The sequence below is a fragment of the Stegostoma tigrinum genome, chromosome 1 (assembly GCF_030684315.1).
Source record: "Stegostoma tigrinum isolate sSteTig4 chromosome 1, sSteTig4.hap1, whole genome shotgun sequence".
Taxonomy (NCBI): Eukaryota; Metazoa; Chordata; class Chondrichthyes; order Orectolobiformes; family Stegostomatidae; genus Stegostoma; species Stegostoma tigrinum.
Genome location: NC_081354.1, coordinates 101217648 through 101232081, shown reverse-complemented (window position 1 = coordinate 101232081; position 14434 = coordinate 101217648). Strand labels below are relative to the sequence as shown.

General features: G+C 40.3%; 1 protein-coding gene across 5 annotated transcripts in view; it reads left to right on the top strand.

Moving 5' to 3' along the window:
• Positions 1 to 14434, top strand: part of atp8a1 (ATPase phospholipid transporting 8A1) — a 348145-nt gene that overhangs the window by 110640 nt on the left and 223071 nt on the right. For all 5 annotated transcript variants that reach the window (XM_059647441.1, XM_059647433.1, XM_059647431.1 and 2 more), the window contains 2 exons: positions 543 to 612; positions 4281 to 4408. In XM_059647441.1, coding sequence (XP_059503424.1) covers positions 543 to 612; positions 4281 to 4408 — 198 coding nt within the window. The remainder of the gene's footprint in view (positions 1 to 542; positions 613 to 4280; positions 4409 to 14434) is intronic.

Sequence of the window (14434 nt, the reverse complement as noted above, 5' to 3'; positions counted from 1 at the left end):
AAGGAGCTCTTTCCTCCTCCATCTTTGATGTCTAGAGGAGTAGAATCTGTAAGATGTGCTCCAAGGAATAAGTGCAAAAACAGTTTGAAATGTTTTATTATCTGCAGTGCAAAATTATACTTTAAAAAAAAATCTTTGGTCCATTCCACCTACTTCTATATAACCATTAACTAATTTTATGCATAATTTAATCAATAAAATAAATGATTTTAAAAAGTGATCCAGTATTCTATTGACACTCTTTCACATGTTCACTTTATTCTTGAATATTTCCACTTCAAGTTTCAGCAATTTTAAATGCATTATACCACAACAAATTTACTGCAACATTATGAACAGTTTTATAATCGTTAGCCATGAAGTTGGTGGGAAACTAAAGATGTATTTTGAATGAAGAATACTGTACTGAAGTAAGGAATGAAAAACACCTCTTTCTCTGTTGCAGTTCAGTTCTGCCAGTAAATAAATGCTTCAGCTTTGCAACTTTTTCTGAAGTGTTTTAAACTGTTCAAATTTTCATAAACTTATCTGTTTCATGTCAGTGAACCACAGGCAATGTGTTACATTGAAACTTCCAACTTAGATGGAGAAACAAATCTTAAAATCCGTCAGGTAAGATTTTCATCTATGTTGGTATTTTGAGAAACATAACTATCTGAACTGTTCCAAATTAAATCCAGTTATAGGAAAGCCATTTATTTGTCACAGTTTGGTTTATTTATGAGTAAGTAAAATAACAAAAACTTTGAAAATGCTGAGTATAGCTTTGGAGGCATCAGTTGTGAGAAATAGAGTTGAAGTTTCATGGTGATCTGTTGGCAATACTGCAAAATTTTAGACACACATGACCAGGTAGAAGCAAGTGCAGAGGCAATGAAATCTGGAAGCGGACATAAGGAAGGATCTTCGATATGGATGGCAGATTGAATATTGGATAACCTTGCGGTCCATGCCTCCAATTCCTTCATCAGTGTTCATGACTTTGTCCTGTCCCTCCAGCGGTACAGACTGTTCGTGGGTGACGACACAGTGGTATGCAGTCTGGAAGGAGTGGTCCTGGGAGTTTTCAACATTTACTCTGACCTGTATGATGACCCTCAACATGAACATATCAAACATGAACAAGGAAACAGCCATTTAGACTACTACATTTTGCATTCCGTGAACTGAAGAATCAATTTTTTTCCACATTGAACACCATTGTAAGAAGTACTAAATGTAGCAAAGTTCCAGGAAATACGTTGGTGGATTTCAGTGTCCACCATTTGGTTACCACCATTACGGAGTCCTTAAGAAATAGACTAGCCACATAAACTTTGAGGCTACAAGAGAAAAGAGAGGCCAGGCATTTCAGTGAGTAATTTACCTCCTGACTCCCAAAAGCCTGTCCTCCATCTACAAGGCACAAATCAGGAGAATGATGGAATACTCCCTACTTGCTTGGATGAGTGCATGGAAATATATCACTGTTCCTTCAGTGCCTCCAGGTCAAAACCCTGGAACTCCCTCTTTGACACTATTGTGCGTACACCTGTGCCATATAACTGCGGTGATTCAGGAGGGAGTTCACGACAACCTTTTTCAAGGGCAACTAGGGATGGGCAATAAACTCTTGCCCAGTTGTTTTCTTCATTTTCATTTCCTAGGAGCTGGTAATTGAGGTTTGGAAGGTACAGTCTGAGAAACCTTGATAAATTTTTGCAATGTTATCTTGTAGATATCAAACACTGCTACTACTGAGTACTGAGAGAACCTCTAACCATTTGTAGTTCCAAAGCTTACCATGCCCCCATCAAGCTGATATGATAGGTGATACCAATGAATGATGAAGCAGACTTGGAGTTTGGCTGTAAGCCATTTGGTTTTTTATTATTCTTGCCTTCTACCATTTTGTGGTTGTTCCAGTGGAGTATAACACTGCTATTTACTTGACAACATGGAAAACAGCCCATCACACCCTCAAATTGGTGATTAAATCCAATCAGACCAATTACTAATTTGGTAATGTCCTGTCATTGCTTTCCAAACAACACTAACTCAACAATAACTATTCACTGTTGCTTTGCTTACATTTTGTCACTCATAGAACTTGCTACAGGTTTTGGTCCAAATATGGACGAGGGCTGAAACCCAAATGTGACTGCTGTTGACATTGACAAAAAAATGTAGGAAATGCGAGCAACGGCAGGTCATTTGGCCTTTCGAGCTTCTCCTGCTATTCAACAAGGTCATAGCTGATTTGCCTTAGACCTCAACTCCTCTATCATGCCAGATCAGCATTGTCATCATCTCCCTAATATTTCTAAACTCTATGTACCTCTATTTAAATACATCTAATAATTTAGCCTTCCCAGCACTCTAGGATGGAGAATTTCAGCATTCAATGCCCACTGGGAGAAGACATTGTGAGTCTACATTTTGTGATGACATTATGTCTTCAAGAGGAGTATTTTATTCCATTTTTATGAAGAGAGATTGAGGCAGAGGCATCAAGTGATCTGTTTGTACCAATAAAGTACACAGCTTATGAGCCCTTAAGTTTTTCTCTTGAAGGTTGAAAGAATGGAAGCAGCATGAAGGAGTGGGGTCATGTTCCCATGGAGCCAGGATTTTAGTTTTAACTTTCAGTAACTGTTGGAGTTTGGAAGCTGTTATTCATTTCTCCCTGCTACAGCAAAGTGCTTTATTCTCTCTCTTTGAGTTTTTGCTTAATGTTCTTTCTTCCTAGATTGGAGAACTGCATGTGAGACAACCTATTTTAATGAATTTGCCTTTGTCAAGCATGTGTTTATGGGATGTTACTTTTTATGCGGCAGTCGCTGTTTAGTTGTTAATCTGTTACATTTTCCAATAGAATTAAGTTATTCTAATTCATCATTCTTTTGATTTGTATTTTAATTATAATGTAAAAATGAAATGTGTTTTGCTTCAAGCCTGGTTGTTGGATCAATCGAATTGTATCCAGCACACGATGTCTTACATTTCCCTTAATTTTTGTTTAAAAAGTTGTCGTCTAGGCTATCTTCTTAATATACTTTGAGAGGGTTTGGTCTGGCCTGTAACAATTTTAAGTGTGTTCCCACTTATTCTGTAAATACGCCTTCCTTTCCACCCACCCGCACGCAGATCTCATGTTGTACATTTTGGAGTCTCTTTCCATTTAAATAATTGTTGACCAGTTTGATTCTTCCTACCAAAATGTTTTGCCTCACATGTGGATAAATTGGAAGACTGTTTTCCATTAATATCTCTTGGTGGTTTAGCATTAAGTCCACTGTTTTAGTTTTAGGCTGCTCCATACAGATCAGGAAATGGCCAAATTTGATATCTACCTTTCGTCAATTTAGCTGATCTTACCTGTGGTAGTGTTAAGGGTATTATGCTTGATCGATGTGTGCATGGATCATAACGTTTGCTGAAGTTCTCACTTGGGTAGCAAAGAACCATTTCAGGGTAAGTTTGATTGCTTGCTGATATTTACAGTCTGGACTAAGAGTTGAAGACTTAAACGAGGAATATATTTGCAAATGGCGCTATACCCTTAGCTACTTGGTACCTTCAGAAGAGTATGCTGTTGCATGTGGGAGAATTGTTATTTCTATACCTTGCACTTCAAGATCTGGGGTGGCACAGGAACAAGGGAGAATATACTCATTTCTGGTGGATTAGTGGCAAATATCAATCTATTCTTTGTGGCTCACAGGAAAACACAGTAGGATTTTGGGTTAAAATTAACTTTTGAGATTATGAGCACTTGAAATTTTGGCTGAATACCTGCTTTGTATACAGTCACTGAGGAACAAAATATTCAATCATGACACTGGGACAATACCATAGCCTTGCCTTGTTGGAAGTGCTGTAACCTACAAGAGTGTGGGAAAACAGCTGTAATGTGGGATTTGATTGAATATCCCACCGAAGATTTGAAAGATCATCTTCCATGAGGTAAAGCTTTTCATGATTTACTGTTTGAACATGAAGAATCAATACAATGAGCAATCAATTATACGTAATAAAGCCACAGAAAGCTCTGAAAGAAATCTCCAAGTGTAACAGACTGAAAAAAATCTTACTCTTCTTTGAGTTACACTTAAGATATTCTGGATTTGACCTTCATTTTACGTGGCTGTACATTTTACATGGACCAACATCCTCTAGCCACCTAAATAAACCAATATTAAGATTAAAACATCATATATTAATAAAACAAATTGCAAGATAACTATGATCACTAATAATATTTTAATGACAAGTAAATTTTTAACTTTTTTCTTTTCAAGGGTCTATCTCAGACAGCAGAGATAAAGGATATCGATAGTTTGATGAATTTATCTGGGAAACTTGAGTGCGAGAGTCCTAATCGGCACTTATATGACTTTGTTGGCAATATTCGCTTTGATGGAAAAAGGTACAGTAAGCCGAAGAAAAAGATGCATTTAAATGATGGCACTTATTTTCTGCTCAGAAGCGTGTCTGCAAATGTAACTAATGATTATGAGGAATGAATGTTGTTCTTGTCAGTGTCTAAATCTTGAGAAGAAAACTTTGTGTTCTCATTTCTAAGTAACCAATACTGTAATCCTAATCCTCCCAGGAGTTCTGTAAAAATTAGTATTATTCTTAAAGTGATACATTCTGTTCTTTGCAATTATCTCAACTATTTTTGAACATGACCTCATTGTACCTTCTGCTAATTTATTTTGTCACTGGTATTTTGGTGAGTAAAGTTGTTCCTTTCATTTATCTTACATTAGAACATAGAACATAGAACATAACAGCACAGTACAGGCCCTTCGGCCCTTGATGTTGTGCCGAGCTGTGAAACCAATCTGAAACCCAACTAACCTACACTATTCCATTATTATCCATGTGTTTATCCAATGAGCATTTAAATGCCCTGAAAGTTGGCGAGTCTACTACTGTCGCAGGCAGGGCATTCCACGCCCTCACTACTCTCTGAGTAAAGAACCTACCTCTGACATCTGTCCTATATCTATCACCCCTCAATGTAAAGCTTTGTCCCCTTGTGCTAGCCATCACCATCTAAGGAAAAAGGCTCTCACTGTCCACCCTATCTAATCCTCCGATCATCTTGTATGTCTCAATTAAGTCACCTCTTAACCTTCTTCTAACAAAAACACAGTCTCAAGTCCCTCAGCATTTCCTCAGAAGACCTTCCCTCCATACCACAGGCGCAGGTCATGCTGTACTCATTGATCTCAATCCATACGATAAGGAGAATCGCCAATTCGACTTGGACAACACAGTCTATCATAATTCCATAAAGTTTTGATGTTGAGGTTCTACTGTGCATTTGTAGATAGTCTGAGGATCAAATTCCTAAGCTTAGTTGCTGAAGGAGATGTTAATTGACTGAGTCAGTAAGTAGGGGTGTAGCTCCTTCAATTGCACCTCGTCAAGCACCATTGCCATCATGATCTACTTATCCAGAAGCCCCTTTCAGAGCATAGGCAAAGATGAAATAACTTATTTCTGAAAATAAGCAGTGTAAGATTTATAAAAGAACCTGACAGAATAATTCAAATTTGGTGTGATTTATAAAGTGAAATATGGATCCATTTCTTTCACTGCAGCACAATGAAGTGTTTTATTGTACTTGTCATTACTGATGAATATTTTCATCACGTTTTCTGGTGCATTTTCTCTGAAGGGTTTTACGTAGATACCAATTCCTTAGGGAGACAAAAATGCTTGGCATTAGTTTCATTCCTATCCCTGGATTAAGGGTGTTGAGGCAGAAGAACTCCTGGTTTCACAAAACTGACCTTTAATGATAGCCACCCACACTTCAGATTTTTGGTCTGTGTGCACGAGCTGGATTCGGTCAGACCAAATGACCTGAGAAGAACCAGAGGCTACCTGATTCCTGAGTTGATCTGGGTGGAATGCCTGTCTTGGTACTCCATCATTGCAAGTAAAAGATGAAAAAGAACAAAAAAGAAGTACGGCACAGGAACAGGCCCTTCGGACCTCCAGGCCTGTGCTGATCATCATGCCCTGACTAATCTAAAAAGCAAATCTTCTGCCTTTTCTTGGTGCATATCCCACTATTTCCTCCCTATTCATTTAACCATCCAGATGCCTCTTAAATGTTGCCAAAGTGCCCACTTCCACCACCTCTTCTGACAGTGCATTCCAGGCTCCTACCACACTCTGCGTGAAAAACTTTCCTCGCACACCTCCTTTGAGCTTTCTCCCTCTCGCCTTGAACCTGCGCCCCATGTAATTGAAACGTCAACCCTGGGAAAAAGCCTCTGACTATCCACCCTATCTATTCCTCTCACAATTTTGTAGACCTCTATCAGGTCTCCTCTCAGCCGTCGTCTTTCCAGTGAAAACAGCCCTCACAGCCAATGACCTCGAGACCAGGCAACATCCTGATGAACCTTCTGTGCTCTCTGTCCAAATTCCACATCCTGCTAGTGGTGTGGCAACGAAAACTGCACTCCCAATGTGGCCTAACGAGGGTTTTATATAGCTGCAACATGTTTTGCCAACTCTTGTACTCCACGCCCCGGCCAATGCAGGCAAGCATGCCATATGCTGCCTTAATCACCCTGGCTATTGTGTTGTCACTTCTAAGGAACTGTGGACCTGAACGCCCAGATCCGTCTGTGTATTAATGTTCCCAAGGGTTCTGCCATTTATGATATAGTTCCCACCTAAATTTGATCCTCCAAAATGCATCACCTTGCATTTGGCTGGATTAAACTCCTGCTATTTCTGTGCCCAAGTCGACATATCTATCTATTATCCTTTGTGTCCTTGCACAGTTGTCAGCAGCTCAGCCAATCATTGTGTCATCTACAAACATACTAGTCAGACCATCAGCATGAACCTCCATATCATTAATATATGCTACAAATAACAGAATACCTAAAACTGGTCCCTGTGGAACACCACTAGTTACCGTCTGCATTCTGAAAAACACCCTTCCACTTCTAGCCCCTGTCTTCTGTGACCAAGCTAGTTTTGTATCTGTCCAGCCAGCCCACCCTGAATCCCATGTGATTTTAGTTTTTCTACTGATCAGCCTTGCGGGACTTATCATATAAACTACATCTGCAGCTCTTCCTTCATCAATTATCTTCGAACATTTTCAAGAGGTAACAATCAGGTTAGTAAGACATGACCTTCCCTGTATGAAGCCATGCTGCCTGTCACAGACTAGTCTGTTTGCTTCCAAATGTATGCACATCCTGTCCCTCGGTATCTTCTCCAACAGCTTCCCCACCATAGATGTCAAACTCACAGGCTTATAATTTCCTTGCTTCCTGTCTTAAACTAGAGAACAATATTGGCTGATCTCCAGCCAGCTAGAACCTTGCTTATTGTCAAGGAGGATGTGAAGATATCTACTAATGCCGCAGCTATTTCTTCCCTTGCCTCTCGCATAAACCTGGGATAGATCCCGTCTGGTTCTGGGGACTTATCTAACTTCATGCAATTTAGGATACCCAAAAATACCTCCTTTTAATATATTGACATTCTCTAGAGTATTCACACACTAATCCCTGACCTCAACATCAGTCATGGCCTTCTCCTCTGTGAATACCAATACAAAGTACTTATTAAGGGTCTCTCTCACTCCCTGTAGTTCCACACGTGACTTCCCTCCTTTGTCCATGAGGGGATCTACTCTTTTCTTTGCTACACTTTTTCTTCTAATATATGCATAAGAAGCCTTGGGATTCTCCTTGATCCTGTTTGTTAAAGACATTTCATGTCCCCTTTCAGCCTTCCTAATACTATGTTTAAGTTATGGAGTCATAGAATCCCTACAGTGTGGAAACAGACCCTTCGGCCCAACAAGTCCACACCGTCCAGATCCATTCCTCATAACCCACCTAATCTACACATCCCTGAACACTATGGGACAATTTATCGTTGCCAATCCACCTAGCCTGCACATCTTTGGACTGTGGGAGGAAACCGGAGGAAGCCCACACAGACATGAAGGGAATGTGCAAACTCCACATAGACAGTCGCCCGAGGGTCTGAATACTCAGATTTATGAACGTGATCCCGTACAGGGGTACAATTTTAAAGACCTAACATTTCAATGTTTCTTGCACTTATGAACAGCTTTTTTTTAATATTGTCCCACATTGTGTTCTAATTTCTATCCAAATCGATTTGCCAAAGGACTCATTCACAACCCAGGGACTGGCCAAACTCATTTGAAAATTGTTTATTAACCATAAATATTTTAATGCTAATTATGTTTTTGACATTCTGATGTGCACACAAGTGCAATCATCTAAAAGTAGTCAGTATATTTAATGTTTACAAATGATGTTACTTCACTTGTCAGTTGATGTTTAATGGTGTATCAAATTCCATATTTCATGTCAAAGAGTGGACTCTATAGACTATTACTGCAGTTAAACTTTGCAAAAAATGATGGATGAGGCTTACGGACTTTATTTGATTTATTCACTGAGTTGTAGATGTATTGTACTCTGTGCTTTCAAGCAAAAAATATTCATTTCGCTTGACGTAGCTCAAGGAGGTTTCTGCCCATGGGGGCACAACAAAGAAAAAAAGACATTGGACATTGTTGAAGAAAAGTGCATTTCCTTTGACCACAAAACAAACCATCCAAAACAGCCAAGATGAGAAAACAAATTCCTGATGGAGAACAAACATGTCACTTAAGTGTTTGATGACTCATTCAAAAAAAAGGCTCTTGTCAAGAAATATTTCTCTGTTAGTTTAAAAAAATCTTAAGTCAATAAACATTTATGATCAATGAACACCTGTCACTATGACCCAAAATGATAGTTTCGGGAATCAGTCATGCAGCCCTTGACAATAATTTTATATAAATGGGCACTGTCAAATAACTAGCAACATTCTTTTTGAACTGACAATTCATTAACAACTTTGCCAGTCCCAATGAGTTTTTAACTTGTTGAATACAAGTATGTCCTTTCAATCCTAAAGGCTGTCTTACCTCGCCCAAAGGATACTTATTCTCTACCAAAGATATCCCAAGATTAGATCCAAAGTGGTACCAATCCTCCCCAAAAGGTATGGTGTAAGGGTGTTCCTCCAATATTATAAAATCAGTGCTGGAAAAACTAAGCAGGTCTGACAGTGTCTGTGGAGAGAGAAACTGAGTTAGAATAAGAGATAATGAGAACTGCAGATGCTGGAGAATCCAAGATAATAAAATGTGAGGCTGGATGAACACAGCAGGCCAAGCAGCATCTCAGGAGCACAAAAGCTGACGTTTTGGGCCTAGACCCTTCATCAGAGAGGGGGATGGGGTGAGGGTTCTGGAATAAATAGGGAGAGAGGGGGAGGCGGACTGAAGATGGAGAGAAAAGAAGATAGGTGGAGAGAGTATAGGTGGGGAGGTAGGGAGGGGATAGGTCAGTCCAGGGAAGACGGACAGGTCAAGGAGGTGGGATGAGGTTAGTAGGTAGGAGATGGAGGTGTGGCTTGGGGTGGGAGGAAGGGATGGGTGAGAGGAAGAACCGGCCAGGGAGGCAGAGACAGGTTGGACTGGTTTTGGCCGCACCTCCATCTCCTACCTACTAACCTCATCCCACCTCCTTGACCTGTCCGTCTTCCCTGGACTGACCTATCCCCTCCCTACCTCCCCACCTATACCCTCCTCTCCACCTGTCTTCTTTTCTCTCCATCTTCGGTCTGCCTCCCCCTCTCTCCCTATTTATTCCAGAACCCTCACCCCATCCCCCTCTCTGAAGGGTCTAGGCCCGAAATGTCAGCTTTTGTGCTCCTGTGATGCTGCTGGGCCTGCTGTGTTCATCCAGCCTCTCATTTTATTATCTTAGAGTCTAGGCTATGTTGGCCATTTGCAAAATCACATCTCCTGTTAGATGCGGTTGCGAGTATTGCATGCTTGTTGGGGATTATTGGTACCTTGTTTGGTACTAGACACTACATATTATTTTCCAGGGCTCGCTTCATTGCAAACTGAAAGAACATAGTGTACATGTTTCAACATTTGCTGGTTTATTTCTAATGTTAGTGTTCTGATCAATCAGAGCCAACCTGCTTGGTTTGGCAGTTAACTGTCAATCAGAATGAATTGTTGCATCCTCACTGGTTATCCCTGTACCAAACAGACTCCAATTGCCAACTCACTCCTCGTGCAGTAAAAATGTCTGTGTTTCTCTTAAATTTATATTCTTGCAAATTGACCCAATTTGTACAAGACAAAAAGCTTCAACAATATGTCTTTTTTCTGCAATTTCAAGTAGATCTGTCCTACCAAATGACCATTTACTTCATGTTGATTCACTGCTTTCTGCCTTCCAAAATGCATCACTTTCAGATGCCTGAAGTAAATGTCATCAGTTGTGTATCTACGCCTTCCACTAGTTTCTGTTTTGTTATTGCTTACTTAATTTCCAAACGACACGGCAATTAAAACTTGATATTATACATTGTTTCGGTAAATCCAAGCTCTTCCGTGTTGAGGAGAGCATGGGTCCTGTTACTGACCCTGAATGTGCCATTGCACCTTTCAGCATCAACTGTGGCTCTGGTAGCACAATCACCTCTGACCTCTGACATAGGTTATAGATTCAAATCATATTCACAAGACTTGAGCATGTAATCCAGATTGGCACTTGTATGCAGTCCTAGGACTGTCGTGAGTGCTATCTTTCAGATTATGCCTTACACCATACTCTTTTTGGTGTATGTAAAGGATCTCATGGCACTATTCAGGTAAGAGCAGTGGAGTCTTTCTGATATCATGAGCATAGTTTATCCCTCAATCAACATAATTTAAGTAATGAAATGAAAACCGAAAATGCTAAACAAACTCAGCTGATCTGGCAGCATCTGTGTAGAAAGAGAAACAGAGTTAAGTCCAGAGAATCATCTTTGGAACTGAATTTCCAGTATTTCTGTTTTCATTTCAGATTCCCAGCATCTGCATTATTTTCCCTTCATCTAAAGAGTGAACCTAGTCATTGATCAATTTGCAGTCTGTAGTAACCTTGCTGTGTATAATTTGATTACTACATTTCCTATTTAATTTGAAATATAGTCACCATGGTATTTTGGCTGTAAAGTGCTTTGGGAGACCCTGAGGTTGGCAAAAATGCTGTGTAATTGGAAGCTGTTTCTTTTAGTTTCTTTACAGTCTGAAAGACAACTACTCTCTCTTAGCTGACTTTTCTATCTACTCTTCCACTGAAGCACTGTCCTCATGGTCTTCAATTTTGCTGATATGTCTTTATCAAATACCTTTTGAAAATCTGCACATACAAGTGTACTACCCTCTCAACCTTATCCATTATTATATCAAAGTGTACAATCCCATATACCAACTAGAAGTTGCCGTCAAGAAATCCATCAATGTGACAGTTCATTTTGTCACAGGTTTCACTCTCTGGACTTTTGCCCACCACTGATGTTTCGATGATAAACCTCTAGCAGTTACTGCATTCTGAGGAAGGATCACTGGACCTGAAACGTTAACTCTGATATTTGTTCTTCACAGATGTTGCCAGACCTGCTGAGCTCTTCCAGCAACTTCTGTTTTTGTTCCTGATTTACAGCATCTGCAGTTCTTTCAGTTTTTATTTGGTATATGATTCACTGCCACATCTCTTCTAGGCATGTCCACCACAGAGGAGTTTGGTTCCTTTCTTCGGGATTTCCGTTCCAATCTTTCTTGTCCACCAACATCAATTTCACTGTCGCTCTGGGTGTTTGACCAGGTCTTTGCGAAGACGCGTGTCCACCGCCTTATCAAATTCCTCAGTGACTGCCTCCTGCTCAGACTCACCCCACGTGGATTTCAGCTGAAGTTTAATCCCTTATCTGTGATCCTGGGAGGATTCAAAACATATCTCCATGATGTACAACGTTCCACAGACAGATGCTCTCGCCGCACCCTAGATCCACACTCAGTGCCATGCAAAGTCACATGCACATTCGTGACTTTCTCTCCAATAGCATTGCAACAACTCAGGGTTACATCACTCTGTAGTTCTACTTCACCCTGTGGCTCATTCATCATGCTAACAGGAAACTTCTTTTCTTTCCAGGCTTCAAGGCCCACAAGGTACAGCAACTCAAAGATACCCATGCCCCTCTGGAACTTTTCTGTCCTCCCCTTTCCTCCGATGTATCCCCCCCCTTCCAGCCTCACCACCTGTCAGGTATTCACCATCCCTCCTAACCTTCTGCTGTCTGATGCTAAACGTTCTATACTCCGCAAGGGCTTTATTCCTCTGTATCACCACCTTAATGAATTTCAGGCAAGACATGAAATCACGCTCTTCTTCCACTGACTTCATCTCCGTGCCCATTTCTTTGGGCAAGAGTCCTCTCTCCATCCCACAGACACCTTTGCCTAGTTGCAGCACTCTCCCTCCATCTGGACCTCTCCGCTTGGCCTTTTACCTGCACTCGATCTGTTCATTGAGAACTGTCAATGTGATATTGGTTACCTCAATTTCTGTCCCCCCTCACCAAATCTCTCTCTCTCTCACTCACTCACGCTCTCACTCTCCCTCTCTGTATACATTTCTACTTTAGAAAGAAAACCAGTCTGACTCCAAACCAAAACACAAATGGATTCTAAACAAGGCCTCACACCTAACAAGAATTGTCTGACAAAAACATTACCTCTTCTTTGCAGTAACAAAACTTCCAGTTCTCTCAGGACAGTGACTTCAAAGGAATTTGGGGATTTACATGTAAAGATGAATAAGTTAAAACCTTCTAACTGATTAAATATTTAACAGCATCTTAGGTTTGTTTAGTACATCCTCATCAGTGATGCAACATTTTGATCTTTTACTTATAAATTCTGTCTGACACTACCCCTCTCACTAACTCCGAAAGCCTGATTTTAAAATCTCCATTTTCTATCTGGACTCCATTTTCTCCCCTTTGGTCCAGGAACTCCCCACCTACGTCCGTGACACCACCCATGCCCTCCACCACCTCCAGGACTTCCAATTCCCTGGCCCCCAACACCTCATTTTCACCATGGACGTCCAAAAAAGCGCTCTGATGAAGGGTCTAGGCCCGAAACGTCAGCTTTTGTGTTCCTGAGATGCTGCTTGGCCTGCTGTGTTCATCCAGCTCCACACTTTGTTATTTCAAATTAACCTGTTGGACTATAACCTGGTGTCATGTGATTTCTGACCTTGTCCACCCCAATCCAACACCGGCACCTCCACATCGGCACCTCCACATCATGACCTTTTAGACAAGACCTCATTTATTCTTTTTGTGCTACTCTCTTCTTTGTAACGTGGTTAGATTCTTCTTTTCTATGCAGAGTGCTCATTTATTGCATCAATTATGTCCCCTGCCAACACAAAAGAATTATTTCAGTTTCTAATCAGACCCACTATTCCTTCAGCTATTCTTTCATTAATCTTGGAGATTTGGGCTTGCTGCCCTCGCTGATATTTGCTGCCTGTTGCTATCAGTCTTTGACGAACTGGTAGAGAGCTGCCAGCGACTGATGGTTTGTTGGTCTACTTCAAAGGATGATTAGAGTTGTTATGTTGCTGTAGGCTTGAAGTCGCATGTAGAACATAGTGACTAAGGACGTCAAATTTTCTCTCATATAAAACATTACTGAACCAAATGCATTTTGAGAACAGTCTCTGGTAGTTTTATGATCATTATTAATGAGTCTAGCCTTTTGTTCCAGATTTATGCTTTAAATTCAGATTCCTACAGTTGACATGTTAGGATTTAAAATTCATGCCTTTGGACCTTTATTCTAAATCTCTGGATTACTAGTCCAGCGATGTTACTACACTTTATAAGATGTTGGTATAATTTAGAAAATAAATCTTTTCTCATACATTCTCCTGGGTCTGCATCTTGCTGTCATTCTCAATTATGCTCAGCATACTTATATTCTGTTCATCCTCTGCTGCATTATGAAGCTGACATTTCTCATTGCTCTTTATCTTTGATCGTCTAACTCTGGATTTGAATCCCTTTATTGTGAATATATCTACTTTCTACTTGAACTGTCTCCTCTTTGAAGGCCTTCTATTGCTCAAATGCAGTTTTCCTTACTGCTGTTAGATTCTAATCTTTCCAGGTCACATTGCTCAACCTAATGAAAATATAGTCCTCTTCCAGTTCAATATTTACACATTTGATTATTTCTTGTTAATTTTCATAACAACTCTAAACCGATGATATTAGGATCATTGTTTCCCAAGTGGTGTCGTCTTGAAACGTTATCCAGAATTAAGTCCTTCTTCACTTGTTGAGCTTGAGAATCTTTCCTTTCTTCCCTGCTGCATATCAGGCGTTTTTTTATACCTACTCACTTTTTCTCCTCACACTTCTGGTTCCCACACTATATGTTGAGATGCTTGGAATCCCTAATATCAGTACTCATTTTTTTTCATACAGGATCAACATGAAATTCAGTTGCCTTGATGTT